At 49.2% G+C, this 19331-nt stretch overlaps 1 protein-coding gene across 1 annotated transcript in view; it reads right to left on the bottom strand.

Moving 5' to 3' along the window:
• Positions 1–19331, bottom strand: part of cpm (carboxypeptidase M) — a 111287-nt gene that overhangs the window by 64486 nt on the left and 27470 nt on the right. Inside the window, 1 exon segment of the mRNA XM_065021249.1 lies at positions 4552–4721. Within this exon segment, the coding sequence (XP_064877321.1) occupies positions 4552–4721 (170 nt within the window).

Raw genomic sequence — 19331 nt, 5'->3', positions numbered from 1 at the left:
AGATCTACCAATCAGGTCAGTGCAGACATATCAGATCTACCAATCAGCTCAGTGCAGACATATCAGATCTACCAATCAGGTCAGTGCAGACATATCAGATCTACCAATCAGGTCAGTGCAGACATATCAGATCTACCAATCAGGTCAGTGCAGACATATCAGATCTACCAATCAGCTCAGTGCAATCAGAGTGCAGACAGATATCAGATCTACCAATCAGCTCAGTGCAGACATATCAGATCTACCAATCAGGTCAGTGCAGACATATCAGATCTACCAATCAGTTCAGTACAGACATATCAGATCTACCAATCAGCTCAGTGCAGACATATCAGATCTACCAATCAGCTCAGTACAGACATATCAGATCTACCAATCAGGTCAGTGCAGACAGATATCAGATCTACCAATCAGCTCAGTGCAGACATATCAGATCTACCAATCAGCTCAGTGCAGACAGATATCAGATCTACCATAAAACAGTTCAGTGCAGACATATCAGATCTACCATAAAACAGTTCAGTGCAGACATATCAGATCTACCATAAAACAGTTCAGTGCAGACATATCAGATCTACCAATCAGCTCAGTGCAGACATATCAGATCTACCAAACAGGTCAGTGCAGACATATCAGATCTACCAATCAGCTCAGTGCAGACATATCAGATCTACCAATCAGTGCAGACATATCAGATCTACCAATCAGCTCAGTGCAGACATATCAGATCTACCAATCAGCTCAGTGCAGACATATCAGATCTACCGCAAAACAGTTCACTGCAGACAGATATCAGATCTACCATAAAACAGTTCAGTGCAGACAGATGTCAGATATTTACCACCAAAACAGAACAGGTTGTGTTCATTGCCAGTGGTTTCAGTTAAACTGATGACCACTGATCTAAGCCCTATTACAACAAAAACATGACGAGTCATTTAGTTCCAGGAAGTAATTTAGTTCCAGGAAGTCATTTAGTTCCAGGAAGTCATTTAGTTCCAGGAAGTCATTTAGTTCCAGGAAGTCATTTAGTTCCAGGAAGTCATTTAGTTCCAGGAAGTCATTGCCGTCATCTCCTCCAATCACTAAAACTTCGGAAACCCAACTTGCTGCGTTATTGTATTGTTGCTTAATAATATTTTTTCCCCAGGAAGGGAGACGTCTCTGTTGTTCTAAGAACCATTCCCTGTTTCAAGTTGTTATGGTAACGAGTAGGTGAGAGTTTTTTTCCACTGTCTGGGGCTGGGATGACTGTGTCAGAGTCAGAGTGTGTGGGTGTCAGTGTCCTGTCCCATCCGGGGAGGACTCCACTGCCAGGGAATGGGATCTGTGTGTGTCCTGTCCCATCCGGGGGGATCCACTGCCAGGGAGTGGGAATAACATCTGTGTGAGTCGATGTGAGTGTGTCACTGTTTGGGGCTGGGTGTGTGTGTGTGTGTCCCTGTCCCATCCGGGGGGGATCCACTGCCAGGGAATGGGATCTGTGTATGTGTGTATGTGTGTGTGCGTATGTGTGTGTGTGTATAAATGCAAGTGTTTGTGAGTGAAAGAGAGTGTGTGTGTGTCAGAGAGAAGAGAGACAGAGCGAGAGAGAGAGTCTGTTTTCAGGCGTGGCTTCCTGCCCCTCGCCCACATCAGAGTGTTGTGGGCGAGCGTTGTAGAGGTGTTGTGTCTACAAACATCTCAGATAAAACTCCAGGATCTGTTAATGGGTGTGTTGGAGGAAATTATGGTTGAAATGACTAATTATGTATACATTCCAATCAGAACTGACTAGTCCAAATGCTATAATGTACTGTACATGTGAATTTTCTCTCTTGCTCCCTTTCCCAATTGTATATAATGTAGTCAGGAGTTTAGTAACAATGAAGGTCTGTTCCTTAGTTCATTCATTTGTACAATCTCCAGGTGGCAGGAACGGACTATCTCCAGACTGTCTAGAATGCTGAATTATACTGACTGACCTTGACTTCAGGCGTGGAGCGAAAGCTCGAGAAACTATAGGGCCTCTAAGAGATAGAACGTTTAGAAAACGCTGACGTCATTTTCAGTTTATAACCTGTGGAAATATTTGTATGTGGCAGTACTCTCTTGAAATAAACGCTGTTACCTGGCTTTTAAGACTGGTCTCGATCTACTTCATGCATAATTAATGAACTTACAACTCATTAATGAAATAGAAAGAGTGCGAATTTGGTTTTGGCTACAAAACATATAGGAATTTAGAATTCCACTAACAGACTGTCACTGCCTCCCTTCCAAATGGAACCCTATTCCCTATGTAGGGGGCCAACGGAACCCTATTCCCTATGTAGGGGGCCAACGGAACCCTATTCCCTATGGGATGTACACTTTCACTGCCTTAGCTGATGATTCACTGGGGTCTCAGTAACCATTCTGCTGTTTACACCCTGAACCATCCTACAACTGTTATGTTCTGGTCTACTGAGCAACACAACAGGCCAGACCTGCATCCATCCATCCATCCATCCATCCATCCATCCATCCATCCATCCAGCCAGCCAGCCAGCCACTCCGTCCAGCCACTCCGTCCAGCCACTCCATCCATCCATCCATCCGTCCATCCATCCAGCCAGCCACTCCGTCCAGCCACTCCATCCATCCACCCATCCACTCCATCCAGCCAGCCACTCCATCCATCCAGCCACTCCGTCCAGCCACTCCGTCCATCCATCCATCCATCCATCCATCCAGCCAGCCAGCCTCCATCCATCCGTCCAGCCACTCCGTCCAGCCACTCCATCCATCCATCCAGCCCATCCATCCATCCATCCATCCATCCATCCATCCAGCCAGCCATCCAACCAGCCACTCCCATCCAACCAGCCACTCCATCCAGCCAGCCACCATCCCATCCAACCATCCATCCAGCCAGCCACCAGCCACCCCATCCAACCAGCCACTCCATCCATCCATCCATCCAACCAGCCACTCCATCCAACCAGCCACCCCATCCAACCAGCCACTCCATCCAACCAGCCACTCCATCCAACCAGCCACTCCATCCAACCAGCCACTCCATCCAACCAGCCACCCCATCCACCCAGCCACTCCATCCACCCAGCCACTCCATCCACCCATCCATCCAGCCACCCATCCACCCAGCCACTCCATCCAACCAGCCAGCCACTCCATCCATCCAGCCAGCCACTCCCATCCATCCATCCAGCCACTCCATCCATCCATCCAGCCATCCATCCCCATCCAACCATCCAGACAGTAGAACTCAATTTGACCTGGGTCCAGCCACTCCATCCAACCAGCCACTCCCATCCATTTTTACCAGCCACTCCAGAAATCCAACCACTCCACCCATGGACAGAGCTATCCATCCACTCCATCCATCCCACCCATCCAGCCACTCCATCCAGCCCAGCCAGCCATGTATTCACTCCATCCACCCAGCCACTCCATCCACCCAGCCAGCCAGTCCAGCCAGATCCATCCATCCAGCCACCCATCCATCCAACCCCATCCACCCCATCCAACCAGCCACCCCATCCACCCAGCCACTCCATCCATCCAGCCACCCATCCATCCATCCATCCATCCACGGCCACTCCATCCACCCAGCCACTCCATCCATCCAGCCACCCATCCATCCAGCCACTCCATCCATCCATCCACCCAAGCCACCACCCATCCCATCCAGCCACTCCATCCATCCAGTAATCCTCTAAAGTCTTACTGCCACAACTCTATCCAGACAGTAGAACTCAATTTGACCTGGGTCTCCTATAGAGTGGACTAGTTTTAACCATATCCCTATGGTGCACTATATAGGGAATAGGGTGTATTGGGTAAACCTATATATTTTTTAAAATCTTTATTGGTGTGGTCTGGAGAAATGTAACCACTGTTAAATCCATGGACAGAGCTATAGATGCTGACCGACCCTCTAGGAGATCAACACGATACTGTGAAACCGACACGGAGGCACTTTGTCTGGATGAGTGACACCACATAGTCGCACGGTCAGATGTATTCACTCAAACACACCTAAACACATTGGAAAGCTCTACATGTCAGACTGGACCAAGGCTGGGAGTTACAGGGACAGATGGATCTTATTGACTTTAAGAGACAACCCATGATGTCCCTCCATCCACGGTGACTAAGAGACAACCCATGATGTCCCTCCATCCACGGTGACTAAGACACAACCCATGATGTCCCTCCATCAACGGTGACTAAGACACAACCCATGATGTCCCTCCATCCACGGTGACTAAGACACAACCCATGATGTCCCTCCATCCACGGTGACTAAGACACAACCCATGATGTCCCTCCATCCACGGTGACTAAGACACAACCCATGATGTCTCTCCATCCACGGTGACTAAGACACAACCCATGATGTCCCTCCATCCACGGTGACTAAGAGACAACCCATGATGTCCCTCCATCCACGGTGACTAAGAGACAACCCATGATGTCCCTCCATCCACGGTGACTAAGAGACAACCCATGATGTCCCTCCATCCACGGTGACTAAGACTCAACCCATGATGTCCCTCACTATCTCACCTCCCCTGGGAGTACATGCAGTCTCTGCTGGAGGACTCGAAGCCGTCTGGGTTCATGGAAACCAGGATGTGGACGCGGGTGCTGTTCAGGAGGCGGGTCACCAGCGGGTCGCTAAGGTAACCACGGGTCAGGTGATCGATCAGCTGGAGCAGGAGAACTCTGCCCACCACCTAAAAAAAAGAGATGCATTGATACAGTTACAACCATAGAGATCCTATTGACTTAGTAGAGGGCCATGTCATAAACCCTCAACGTTCCAGAACGGGAAGAAAATTCTATAATAGAATCTTGGTCAACCTAAAATATTGTCATATAATTATAAATACATTTTATAGGGGAAGAAAATAAAAAGGAATGCGATATCGGAAATTCTATAATAGAATTATAGTCAACCTAAAATATTGTCATATGATTATAAATACATTTTATACAGGTTTTATACCAATTGTCTGTATAATTAGTCTATAAAAATATATGTAAACAGACCGTAGAACGTAGACAATCTGAGCTTTAAATGATGTGATAAGATTCTAGTGTTCTAATTCAATGGTTACAACAGTGTTTTAGGTAAATGGTATACTTTATGCCGTCTGAGAAAATGTATTCAACGAACCCTGGACACACTGAAAGAGACACTGTCAGAACGTCCGTCTGCTGACCGACTGCAGCAGATAAAACACTGAATAAACTGAGACACGTTGTCAGAACGTCAGAGACCCCCCCCCCCCCCCCACTACTGGTGAACCCACATTCTACTGTCTGAGAAATGTAGGCTCTTAAAAACCCTTGAGACCCTGCCATCCTTCCCTCCCACCATCCACCCCTCCCTCCGTCCCTCGGATTGGATCTTAGCATGACTAATCCTCGTTGACCTTAAGACCAGCACGTATTTCCATTTAGTCTGAGATTGATCAAATCTGCCCTCTCAAAAGATCTGCTACTTACTAACCAACCAGCTAAACTAATCCTCTACATGGTTAATGTGGTCCTGCTGTTAACCAACCAGCTAAACTAATCCTCTACATGGTTAATGTGGTCCTGCTGTTAACCAACCAGCTAAACTAATCCTCTACATGGTTAATGTGGTCCTTCTGTTAACCAACCAGCTAAACTAATCCTCTACACAGTTAGTGGTCCTGCTGTTAACCAACCAGCTAAACTAATCCTCTACACGGTTAATGTGGTCCTGTTGTTAACCAACCAGCTAAACTAATCCTCTACATGGTTAATGTGGTCCTGCTGTTAACCAACCAGCTAAACTAATCCTCTACATGGTTAATGTGGTCCTGCTGTTAACCAACCAGCTAAACTAATCCTCTACACAGTTAGTGGTCCTGCTGTTAACCAACCAGCTAAACTAATCCTCTACATGGTTAATGTGGTCCTGCTGTTAACCAACCAGCTAAACTAATCCTCTACATGGTTAATGTGGTCCTGCTGTTAACCAACCAGCTAAACTAATCCTCTACACAGTTAGTGGTCCTTCTGTTAACCAACCAGCTAAACTAATCCTCTACACAGTTAGTGGTCCTGCTGTTAACCAACCAGCTAAACTAATCCTCTACACGGTTAATGTGGTCCTGCTGTTAACCAACCAGCTAAACTAATCCTCTACACGGTTAATGTGGTCCTGCTGTTAACCAACCAGCTAAACTAATCCTCTACACGGTTAATGTGGTCCTGCTGTTAACCAACCAGCTAAACTAATCCTCTACATGGTTAATGTGGTCCTGCTGTTAACCAACCAGCTAAACTAATCCTCTACATGGTTAATGTGGTCCTGCTGTTAACCAACCAGCTAAACTAATCCTCTACATGGTTAATGTGGTCCTTCTGTTAACCAACCAGCTAAACTAATCCTCTACATGGTTAATGTGGTCCTGCTGTTAACCAACCAGCTAAACTAATCCTCTACATGGTTAATGTGGTCCTGCTGTTAACCAACCAGCTAAACTAATCCTCTACACAGTTAGTGGTCCTGCTGTTAACCAACCAGCTAAACTAATCCTCTACAGTTAGTGGTCCTGCTGTTAACCAACCAGCTAAACTAATCCTCTACATGGTTAATGTGGTCCTGCTGTTAACCAACCAGCTAAACTAATCCTCTACATGGTTAATGTGGTCCTGCTGTTAACCAACCAGCTAAACTAATCCTCTACATGGTTAATGTGGTCCTGCTGTTAACCAACCAGCTAAACTAATCCTCTACATGGTTAATGTGGTCCTGCTGTTAACCAACCAGCTAAACTAATCCTCTACATGGTTAATGTGGTCCTGCTGTTAACCAACCAGCTAAACTAATCCTCTACATGGTTAATGTGGTCCTGCCGTTAACCAACCAGCTAAACTAATCCTCTACATGGTTAATGTGGTCCTGCTGTTAACCAACCAGCTAAACTAATCCTCTACATGGTTAATGTGGTCCTTCTGTTAACCAACCAGCTAAACTAATCCTCTACACAGTTAGTGGTCCTGCTGTTAACCAACCAGCTAAACTAATCCTCTACATGGTTAATGTGGTCCTGCTGTTAACCAACCAGCTAAACTAATCCTCTACATGGTTAATGTGGTCCTGTTGTTAACCAACCAGCTAAACTAATCCTCTACATGGTTAATGTGGTCCTGCTGTTAACCAACCAGCTAAACTAATCCTCTACATGGTTAATGTGGTCCTGCTGTTAACCAACCAGCTAAACTAATCCTCTACATGGTTAATGTGGTCCTGCTGTTAACCAACCAGCTAAACTAATCCTCTACATGGTTAATGTGGTCCTGCTGTTAACCAACCAGCTAAACTAATCCTCTACATGGTTAATGTGGTCCTGCCGTTAACCAACCAGCTAAACTAATCCTCTACACAGTTAGTGGTCCTGCTGTTAACCAACCAGCTAAACTAATCCTCTACATGGTTAATGTGGTCCTGCTGTTAACCAACCAGCTAAACTAATCCTCTACACAGTTAATGTGGTCCTGCTGTTAACCAACCAGCTAAACTAATCCTCTACATGGTTAATGTGGTCCTGCTGTTAACCAACCAGCTAAACTAATCCTCTACATGGTTAATGTGGTCCTTCTGTTAACCAACCAGCTAAACTAATCCTCTACATGGTTAATGTGGTCCTTCTGTTAACCAACCAGCTAAACTAATCCTCTACATGGTTAATGCTGTCCTGCTGTTAACCTTCTTCAGCCTGTATAACAATCACACTGCTGCTCACCTGGCTCTGCCCTCAACCCCCTGGCTCTGCCCTCAACATAGGAGGAGTGACGCCGCCCTCAACCCCTGACGCTGCCCTCAACCCCTGACGCCGCCTCAACCCCTGACGCCGCCCTCAACCCTGACGCCGCCCTCAACCCCTGACGCCGCCTAAACCCCCTGACGCCGCCCTCAACCCCTGGCGCCGCAGTCAACCCCTGGCGCCACAGTCAACCCCTGGCGCCGCCCTCATCGCAGCAGTCAACCCCCTGGCGCCGCCCTCAACCCCTGGCCCGCCCTCAACCCCTGGCGCCGCCCAACCCCTGGCGCCCCCTCAACCCTTCACATGGCGCCGCCAACCCCTCGCCGCCCTCAACCCCCTGGCGCCGCCCTCAACCACCTGGCGCCGCCCTCAACCCCCTGGCGCCGCCCTCAACCACCTGGCGCCGCCCTCAACCACCTGACGCCGCCCTCAACCACCTGACGCCGCCCTCAACCACCTGACGCCGCCCTCAACCACCTGTTCAAGCCCTCAAGATAGATGGGGCAAACTTCAAAACAGAGAAACAGGGTGTACTGGACTGTGATATAACAGTATAACATGCATGATAAGAGCCAAGAGAAACTCATTAGAAGACAGCTGAGATGTGAATAGTTTGGTTCAGTCTCAGGTGGATCAAGGTTAAAAATGCCACGGTACAAGTTGTTCTTGATTTGCTAAGACATTGTCGATGGACCACCATTACTGGAAGCTCTGTATGTGTGATTGAAGAGGAGTCATCATCGTTTTAGAGGGTTTCGTTCGCCAAGTCCCATGTCACGTCTCTATATTCAAATGAGTCTATAAGTCAAATGATTCTGTGCCAAACATGTCAGTTTGGGGGGCAGTGTCACCTGTTTTGAAGAGGCTGAATGACATTTGAAGAAAGGAGCACGATTAGTTTATTTAATTTCTACTCAATCTGCCGAGGAGGAGGAAAGTAGTTCACCTCCTGGTCCAAAGATCAAACACACAGAATGGTTAACTCCTGTTAGTAATGATTGCCACAAATAGAAAACCCTGGCTAGAACTCCAGAGCTTCCGGAACTAGAATCAGGGGAGCTAACGGAATTCATATGGTTCCATCCCTAAGCAACAGCACATTGTAGTTCCATTGTGTCTCCGTCCACTGAGCACTGTGGTATTCTAGAATGCTCCATTCTATTCAGGCTACAACAGTGGAGCACGGCTAGCCCTGAGGCCTAGTCTTCTGAATGGATAGTCAGAGAGAAGTGAGTGTGTGAATGTGTGTGTGTATACCCCTCAGAGCAGCAGAACATGTCCTGTGTGCCCCCAGGTGAAGTAGAGGCAGTGTGACATCGCCGTGACATCGCTCTGCTACATCCCAGCTGGGGGGAAATGAGAGGAAAGGCCTCATCTGGTATCTCTTAACCATGTCCATTCAGCTTAGAGGAAGGAACTACAGTAATATTACATCCTATTCCCTATACAGGGCACTACTTTACAGGAGAGCCCAGGGTCCTGGTCAGTAGAGCCCTGCATAGTGGATAGGGTGCTATTTGTGACGGTCCTTAAGGTTGCTCCAGGGGACTGACTGACTACTGATCTATGCTGGGATTTGGAAGTCTAGTTACAGTGAAGCCTGGAGGGGATGGAGGAGGGGGGTTTAGGTCCCTCAGTCCCAAGTGCTGGCCCAGTCAGACAGCAACAGTAATGCTGGCCCAGTCAGAGAGCAGGAGTAATGCTGGCCCAGTCAGACAGCAGGAGTAATGCTGGCCCAGTCAGACAGCAACAGTAATGCTGGCCCAGTCAGAGAGCAGGAGTAATGCTGGCCCAGTCAGAGAGCAGGAGTAATGCTGGCCCAGTCAGACAGCAGGAGTAATGCTGGCCCAGTCAGAGAGCAGGAGTAACGCTGGCCCAGTCAGAGAGCAGGAGTAACGCTGGCCCAGTCAGAGAGCAGGAGTAACGCTGGCCCAGTCAGAGAGCAGGAGTAACGCTGGCCCAGTCAGAGAGCAGGAGTCGTGCTGGCCCAGTCAGACAGCAGGAGTCGTGCTGGCCCAGTCAGAGAGCAGGAGTAATGCTGGACCTGTCTGATAGGAGGAGTAATGCTGGCCCGGTCTGATAGGAGGAGTAATGCTGGCCCTGTCTGATAGGAGGAGTAATGCTGGCCCTGTCTGATAGGAGGAGTAATGCTGGCCCTGTCTGATAGGAGGAGTAATGCTGGCCCTGTCTGATAGGAGGAGTAATGCTGGCCCTGTCTGATAGGAGGAGTAATGCTGGCCCTGTCTGATAGGAGGAGTAATGCTGGCCCTGTCTGATAGGAGGAGTAATGCTGGCCCTGTCTGATAGGAGGAGTAATGCTAGCCCTGTCTGATAGGAGGAGTAATGCTGGCCCTGTCTGATAGGAGGAGTAATGCTGGCCCTGTCTGATAGGAGGAGTAATGCTGGCCCGGTCTGATAGGAGGAGTAATGCTGGCCCGGTCTGATAGGAGGAGTAATGCTGGCCCGGTCTGATAGGAGGAGTAATGCTGGCCCGGTCTGATAGGAGGAGTAATGCTGGCCCGGTCTGATAGGAGGAGTAATGCTGGCCCGGTCTGATAGGAGGAGTAATGCTGGCCCGGTCTGATAGGAGGAGTAATGCTGGCCCGGTCTGATAGGAGGAGTAATGCTGGCTCGGTCTGTTTTTTTTTGGTTTAAGTTTAGTTCTAGGCCCTCTCCTCTTCTCTCTATAAACCAAGTCACTCTGCTCCCTCATACCCTTCACATGGTCTCTCCCATCACTGCTACGAGGATGACACTCAGCTACTCTTCTCCTTCTGACACCCAGGTGGCGACAGGTATCTCTGCGTGCCAGACAGACATCTCAGCTTGGACGTCGGCCCGCTACCTCAAGCTCAACAACACGGAGCTGCTCTTCCTCCTGGGGGAAGCGCCTGTTCGGTCCAAGACCTCTCCATCCCAGATGACAACTCCACAACGTCCCCCTTTCCAGAGCATAAACAACCTTAGCGTGACCCTGGACAACACCCAGTCAACCTCTGCAAACATCAAAGCAGCGAATCGCTCCTTCAGGTTCATTCTCTACAACATCTGTAGAGTACGACCCTTCTTCCACCACTACCTGTCTTGGGGCCTCAGTCTACTACTACCACCATCACCACTAGCTGTCTTGGGGCCTCAGTCTACTACTACCACCACCACCACTAGCTGTCTTGGGGCCTCAGTCTACTACCACCACCACCACTAGCTGTCTTGGTGCCTCTCAGTCTACTACTACCACCACCACCACTAGCTGTCTTGGGGCCTCTCAGTCTACTACTACATTTACATTTAAGTCATTTAGCAGACGCTCTTATCCAGAGCGACCACCACCACCACTAGCTGTCTTGGGGCCTCTCAGTCTACCACCACCACCACTAGCTGTCTTGGGGCCTCAGTCTACTACTACCACCACCACCACTAGCTGTCTTGGGGCCTCAGTCTACTACTACCACCACTAGCTGTCTTGGGGCCTCAGTCTACTACCACCACCACCACTAGCAGTCTTGGGGCCTCAGTCTACTACCACCACCACCACTAGCTGTCTTGGGGCCTCTCAGTCTACTACTACCACCACCACCACTAGCTGTCTTGGGGCCTCAGTCTACTACCACCACCACTAGCTGTCTTGGGGCCTCTCAGTCTACTACTACTACCACCACTACCTGTCTTGGGGCCTCTCAGTCTACTACTACCACCACCACCACCGCCACTAGCTGTCTTGGGGCCTCTCAGTCTACTACTACTACCACCACCACCACTAGCTGTCTTGGGGCCTCTCAGTCTACTACCACCACTAGCTGTCTTGGGGCCTCTCAGTCTACTACCACCACCACTACCTGTCTTGGGGCCTCTCAGTCTACTACTACCACCACCACCACTAGCTGTCTTGGGTCCTCTCAGTCTACGACTACCACCACCACTAGCTGTCTTGGGGCCTCTCAGTCTACCACCACCACCACTACCCGTCTTGGGGCCTCTCAGTCTACTACCACCACTAGCTGTCTTGGGGCCTCTCAGTCTACTACCACCACCACTACCTGTCTTGGGGCCTCTCAGTCTACTACTACTACCACCACCACTAGCTGTCTTGGGGCCTCTCAGTCTACTACTACTACCACCACCACCACTAGCTGTCTTGGGGCCTCTCAGTCTACGACTACCACCACCACTAGCTGTCTTGGGGCCTCTCAGTCTACCACCACCACCACTACCCGTCTTGGGGCCTCTCAGTCTACTACCACCACCACTAGCTGTCTTGGGGCCTCTCAGTCTACTACCACCACCACTAGCTGTCTTGGGGCCTCTCAGTCTACTACTACCACCACCACTACTAGCTGTCTTGGGGCCTCAGTCTACTACCACTAGCTGTCTTGGGGCCTCTCAGTCTACTACCACCACTAGCTGTCTTGGGGCCTCTCAGTCTACTACCACCACTAGCTGTCTTGGGGCCTCTCAGTCTACCACTACCACCACCACCACTACTAGCTGTCTTGGGGCCTCTCAGTCTACTACTACCACCACCACTAGCTGTCTTGGGGCCTCTCAGTCTACTACTACCACTAGCTGTCTTGGGGCCTCTCAGTCTACTACTACCACTAGCTGTCTTGGGGCCTCTCAGTCTACTACTACCACTAGCTGTCTTGGGGCCTCTCAGTCTACTACCACCACTAGCTGTCTTGGGGCCTCTCAGTCTACTACCACCACCACTAGCTGTCTTGGGGCCTCTCAGTCTACTACTACCACTAGCTGTCTTGGGGCCTCTCAGTCTACTACCACCACTAGCTGTCTTGGGGCCTCTCAGTCTACTACCACCACCACTAGCTGTCTTGGGGCCTCTCAGTCTACTACTACCACTAGCTGTCTTGGGGCCTCTCAGTCTACCACCACCACCACTAGCTGTCTTGGGGCCTCTCAGTCTACTACCACCACTAGCTGTATTGGGGCCTCTCAGTCTACTACTACTACCACCACCACCACCACCACTACTAGCTGTCTTGGGGCCTCTCAGTCTACTACTACCACCACCACCACTACTAGCTGTCTTGGGGCCTCGCAGTCTACTACCACCACTAGCTGTCTTGGGGCCTCAGTCTGAGTCATAGTACCGTTAGCCGTCTTAGGGCCTTTAAGTCTTCTAACAGCAGACTCCTCAGAGTCACGTCTATTTACAGTAAGTCTTATTTCCACTTATTTCCACACCCTCAATTCTCTCACAAGTCCACACCCTCCAAGTCTATTCCATCTCACTAAAGTAGGGGTCAACCATTTCTATCTGCAGGCGTCGTGGTGTGGGTGCAGGCTTTTGTCCCAACCAAGCAGTAACACACCTGACCTGATTTAACTAATCAGTCTTAAAGGGATATGTCGGCATTTTAGCAACGAGGCCCTTTGTCTACTTCCCCAGAGTCAGATGAACTCGTCGATGTCCCGTATTAAAGACGTTCGATGCAGTTTCGCTATCAACTGCACTAGCGCTCGCTATCAACTGCACTAGCGCTCGCTAGCAACTGCACTAGCGCTCGCTAGCAACTGCACTAGCGCTCGCTAGCAACTGCACTAGCGCTCGCTAGCAACTGCACTCGTGCTCGCTAGCAACTGCACTCGTTAGCAACTGCACTCGTTAGCAACTTGCTTCAAACTGCACACTGAGACAAATTTATCTGACTCTGGGGAAAGTAGATAAAAAGGGCCTGAATGCCAAAATCCCGAAATATCCCTTTAATTAAAAGACTAGGATAAGCCAATAATCTGAACGAGGTGTGTTACTGCTGGGCTGGATCACAGACATACACCCATAGTGTCTCTTTGCGGTTGAGATCGGCCATCACTGTTCTGAAGGAAGTGTCTGACTGGGTGTTCAACAGGTGGAACTGCAGGATGGTGCAACACAGTTAAAAACTGTTCATTCACTTCCAACTGACACATTTCAAGATGGCGTCTTTCAAGCTGACAAACAGGAAACCTGTACATTCCATTTAAAAACCTTTCCTGCAATCAAATGACCACATTGTCCTCTAGACTACCGAGAACATCATTCATATTTTTCATAATTCATAAACAATTTTATTAAAATGTAAAAAAAATCTGGTGTTTCTATTTCAAGCAGTTGTTATATTTCAAGCAGTTGTTATATTTCAGTCTTCTGTGATGTATATAAAAGTGTAATATTGGGAAGCGAACTCAAAATGACATGGTACAGGCGTCTCCTTCTTTAAGGCCATAACCACGTGTGTGAGGTGTACACTTTATAGTTTCAAAGTAGATTTGTTTCAGACTACCCAGAATCCCTCTGTGTGATCCTCTCTTTTTGAACCCCTTTTTTCTACATTGTAGAATAATAGTGAAGACATCGAGACTATGAAATGACACAGATAGTTGAGAGAATGCCAAGAATGTGACACAGATAGTTGAGAGAATGCCAAGAATGTGACACAGATAGTTGAGAGAATGCCAAGAATGTGACACAGATAGTTGAGAGAATGCCAAGAATGTGACACAGATAGTTGAGAGAATGCCAAGAATGTGACACAGATAGTTGAGAGAATGCCAAGAATGTGACACAGATAGTTGAGAGAATGCCAAGAATGTGACACAGATAGTTGAGAGAATGCCAAGAATGTGACACAGATAGTTGAGAGAATGCCAAGAATGTGACACAGATAGTTGAGAGAATGCCAAGAATGTGACACAGATAGTTGAGAGAATGCCAAGAATGTGACACAGATAGTTGAGAGAATGCCAAGAATGTGACACAGATAGTTGAGAGAATGCCAAGAATGTGACACAGATAGTTGAGAGAATGCCAAGAATGTGCAAAGCTGTCAAAGCAACGAGTAGCTACTTTGAAGAATCTGGAATAATTAAACAAATCAAAATATACCATTTTTTTGTTCCAGATTCTTCAAAGTAGCTACTCGTTGCTTTGACAGCTTTGCACATTCTTGGCATTCTCTCAACTATCTGTGTCACATTCTTGGCATTCTCTCAACTATCTGTGTCACATTCTTGGCATTCTCTCAACTATCTGTGTCACATTCTTGGCATTCTCTCAACTATCTGTGTCACATTCTTGGCATTCTCTCAACTATCTGTGTCACATTCTTGGCATTCTCTCAACTATCTGTGTCACATTCTTGGCATTCTCTCAACTATCTGTGTCACATTCTTGGCATTCTCTCAACTATCTGTGTCACATTCTTGGCATTCTCTCAACTATCTGTGTCACATTCTTGGCATTCTCTCAACTATCTGTGTCACATTCTTGGCATTCTCTCAACTATCTGTGTCACATTCTTGGCATTCTCTCAACTATCTGTGTCACATTCTTGGCATTCTCTCAACTATCTGTGTCACATTCTTGGCATTCTCTCAACTATCTGTGTCACATTCTTGGCATTCTCTCAACTATCTGTGTCATTTTCATAGTCTCGATGTCTTCACTATTATTCTACAATGTAGAAAACTGTAAATATAAAGAAAAACCCTTGAATGAGTAAGTCTGTCCAAACCTTTTGACTGGTTCTGTAAATAAATGGACCGTAAAAACACATTTGTCCCTATGGGGACAATGAAGTCAATTATGAGCACGTTTTAGTTTAAAAAAAACAAAACATGATACGTAGTTGTTTATCTTATTACTAATAAAGCCTGTTAGTGTTTGTTTACTACAGTAATGCTGAAGAGCAGCTCTCTCTCTGTGGCGTATCTGCTGTGCGTTGGCCGGAGTCTTCTCAACCTCATTTTTCTTCATCAGATTTCCCGGTCCGAGAGTAGAGTGGTGTCGCTATCTCCTGCAGAGAGGGTTTCATTCAGACCCCTGGAGGAGGACTGGGACTTACAATGGAGCCCCGGGGGAAACTAGACAGGAGGAGACCCGAGGAAACCAGACAGGAGGAGACCCGGGGGAAACCAGACAGGAGGAGACCCGAGGGAACCAGACAGGAGGAGACCCGGGGGGAACCAGACAGGAGGAGACCCGAGGGAACCAGACAGGAGGAGACCCGAGGGAACCCAGACATGAGGAGACCCGAGGGAACCCAGACATGAGGAGACCCGAGGGAACCCAGACAGGAGGAGACTCGAGGGAAACCAGACAGGAGGAGACCCGGGGGAAACCAGACAGGAGGAGACCCGGGGGAACCAGACAGGAGGAGACCCGAGGGAAACCAGACAGGAGGAGACCCGAGGGAAACCAGACAGGAGGAGACCAGAGGGAAACCAGACAGGAGGAGACCCGGGGGGAACCAGACAGGAGGAGACCCGAGGGAACCAGACAGGAGGAGACCCGGGGGAACCAGACAGGAGGAGACCCGGGGGAACCCAGACAGGAGGAGACCCGGGGGAAACCAGACAGGAGGAGACCCGAGGAAACCAGACAGGAGGAGACCCGAGGGAAACCAGACAGGAGGAGACCCGAGGGAAACCAGACAGGAGGAGACCCGAGGGAACCCAGACAGGAGGAGACCAGAGGGAAACCAGACAGGAGGAGACCAGAGGGAAACCAGACAGGAGGAGACCCGAGGGAACCAGACAGGAGGAGACCCGAGGGAACCAGACAGGAGGAGACCCGGGGGAAACCAGACAGGAGGAGACCCGAGGGAAACCAGACAGGAGGAGACCCGAGGGAAAACAGACAGGAGGAGACCCGAGGGAACCAGAGTGGAGGAACGGAGGGCGATAGAGAGGGGATGGGAGAAAGACTGGAGATCAAGAAGGGGGGGGCAGTGTGAAAAGAGCCCCTCTTCAACCTCCTCCTGCTGGGGTCACAGTCAGCTACTCCTCCTCTGTGGCCCTCCAGGCCCCAGAGCCCTCAGCTTCTACAACTCTTTGTGGTCCCAGCCCCCGCCCTCTCTTTCCCACAGGCCACGGACTGAAGGACGGACACACACGGCATGTCCCTCCAGACATAACGATGAAACATCTCTATTTAAGGACCTCTCCATCCATCTCCATCCAACCCTAATCACACAGTGTGTGTGTCTGTAGCAGTCCACCCCTGCTTCCACATTTAGCAAGGCCAACGGAAAGAGGAGGACATGCAAGGCTGAGTTGTTTTTGTTTGATATGAGAGGGAGGCCCCCTCGTCTACATTCATTTCATTTCCTGTTTGGTAAAGCAAGAGTAAACCACTGACTAGTATCATCTCTATATCCCCTCCCCTCTGGGGGGGGGGGGCTTTAGTGAACAGTATCACCTCTATATCCTCTCTCCTCTGGTGGGGGGGCTTTAGAGAACAGTATCATCTCTATATCCCCTCCCCTCTGGGGGGGCTTTAGTGAACAGTATCACCTCTATATCCTCTCTCCTCTGGTGGGTGGGGGGCTTTAGTGAACAGTATCACCTCTCTATCCTCTCTCCTCTGGTGGGGGGGCTTTAGAGAACAGTATCATCTCTATATCCTTTCTCCTTTGGGGGGCTTTAGTGAACAGTATCACCTCTCTATCCTCTCTCTCTCCTCTGGTGGGGGGGGCTTTAGTGAACAGTATCACCTCTCTATCCTTTCTCCTTTGGGGGAGGGGGCTTTAGAGAACAGTATCACCTCTATATCCTCTCTCCTCTGGTGGGGGGCTTTAGAGAACAGTATCACCTCTATATCCTCTCTCCTCTGGTGGGGGGGCTTTAGAGAACAGTATCACCTCTATATCCTCTCTCCTCTGGTGGGGGGGGCTTTAGAGAACAGTATCACCTCTATATCCTCTCTCCTCTGGTGGGGGGTTTAGTGAACAGTATCACCTCTATATCCTCTCTCCTCTGGGGGGGCTTTAGTGAACAGTATCACCTCTATATCCTCTCTCCTCTGGTGGGGGGCTTTAGAGAACAGTATCGTCTCTATATCCTCTCTCCTCTGGTGGGGGGGCTTTAGAGAACAGTATCGTCTCTATATCCTCTCTCCTCTGGGGGCTTTAGAGAACAGTATCGTCTCTATATCCTCTCTCCTCTGGGGGGGGCTTTAGAGAACAGTATCACCTCTATATCCTCTCTCCTCTGGTGGGGGGGGCTTTAGTGAACAGTATCACCTCTATATCCTCTCTCCTCTGGTGGGGGGGGCTTTAGAGAACAGTATCGTCTCTATATCCTCTCTCCTCTGGTGGGGGGCTTTAGAGAACAGTATCGTCTCTATATCCTCTCTCCTCTGGGGGGCTTTAGAGAACAGTATCGTCTCTATATCCTCTCTCCTCTGGGGGGCTTTAGAGAACAGTATCACCTCTATATCCTCTCTCCTCTGGTGGGGGGGGCTTTAGAGAACAGTATCGTCTCTATATCCTCTCTCCTCTGGTGGGGGGGGTTTAGTGAACAGTATCACCTCTATATCCTCTCTCCTCTGGTGGGGGGGGCTTTAGAGAACAGTATCGTCTCTATATCCTCTCTCCTCTGGTGGGGGGGTTTAGTGAACAGTATCACCTCTATATCCTCTCTCCTCTGGTGGGGGGCTTTAGAGAACAGTATCGTCTCTATATCCTCTCTCCTCTGGTGGGGGGTTTAGTGAACAGTATCACCTCTATATCCTCTCTCCTCTGGTAGGGGGTTTAGTGAACAGTATCACCTCTATATCCTCTCTCCTCTGGTGGGGGGTTTAGTGAACAGTATCACCTCTATATCCTCTGGTGGGGGGGGTTTAGTGAACAGTATCACCTCTCTATCCTCTCTCCTCTGGTGGGGGGGGGGCTTTAGTGAACAGTATCACCTCTATATCCTCTCTCCTCTGGTAGGGGGGGTTTAGTGAACAGTATCACCTCTATATCCTCTCTCCTCTGGTGGGGGGGGTTTAGTGAACAGGACTGGTGAAGATGGCTTGGACCTGGATTGGACAGCCGACTAGGAACACATTTATAACATGACTTAATGCTACTACACCAAATATCTTCTGTCTCTGTCCGTCTCTCTGTGTGTGTGTGTGTGTGTCTCTCTGTGTCTCTGTGTGTGTGTGTCTCTCTGTGTCTCTCTGTGTGTGTGTCTCTCTGTGTCTCTCTGTGTGTGTGTGTGTGTGTCTCTCTGTGTCTCTGTGTGTGTGTGTCTCTCTGTGTCTCTCTGTGTGTGTGTCTCTCTGTCCGTCTCTCTGTGTCTCTCTGTGTGTGTGTCTCTCTGTGTGTGTGTGTGTGTGTGTGTCTCTCTGTGTGTGTGTGTGTGTGTGTGTCTCTGTGTGTGTGTGTGTGTGTGTCTCTCTGTGTGTGTGTGTGTGTCTCTCTGTGTGTGTGTCTCTGTGTGTGTGTCTCTGTGTGTGTGTGTGTGTGTCTCTCTGTGTGTGTGTGTGTGTGTGTGTCTGTGTGTGTGTGTGTGTGTGTGTGTGTGTGTGTGTGTGTCTGTGTGTGTCTCTGTGTGTGTGTGTGTCTCTGTGTGTGTCTCTGTGTGTGTCTGTGTGTGTGTCTCTGTGTGTGTGTGTGTCTCTGTGTGTGTGTGTCTCTGTGTGTGTCTGTGTGTGTCTGTGTGTGTGTCTCTGTGTGCGTGTGTCTCTGTGTGCGTGTGTCTCTGTGTGCGTGTGTCTCTGTGTGCGTGTGTCTCTGTGTGTGTGTGTGTCTCTCTGTGCGTGTCTCTGTGTGCGTG

This window comes from Oncorhynchus nerka, linkage group LG8 (genome assembly GCF_034236695.1).
Source record: "Oncorhynchus nerka isolate Pitt River linkage group LG8, Oner_Uvic_2.0, whole genome shotgun sequence".
Classification (NCBI taxonomy): domain Eukaryota; kingdom Metazoa; phylum Chordata; class Actinopteri; order Salmoniformes; family Salmonidae; genus Oncorhynchus; species Oncorhynchus nerka.
The sequence above is the reverse complement of the archived record's forward strand: the minus strand, read 5'-3'. Positions and strand labels throughout refer to the sequence as shown.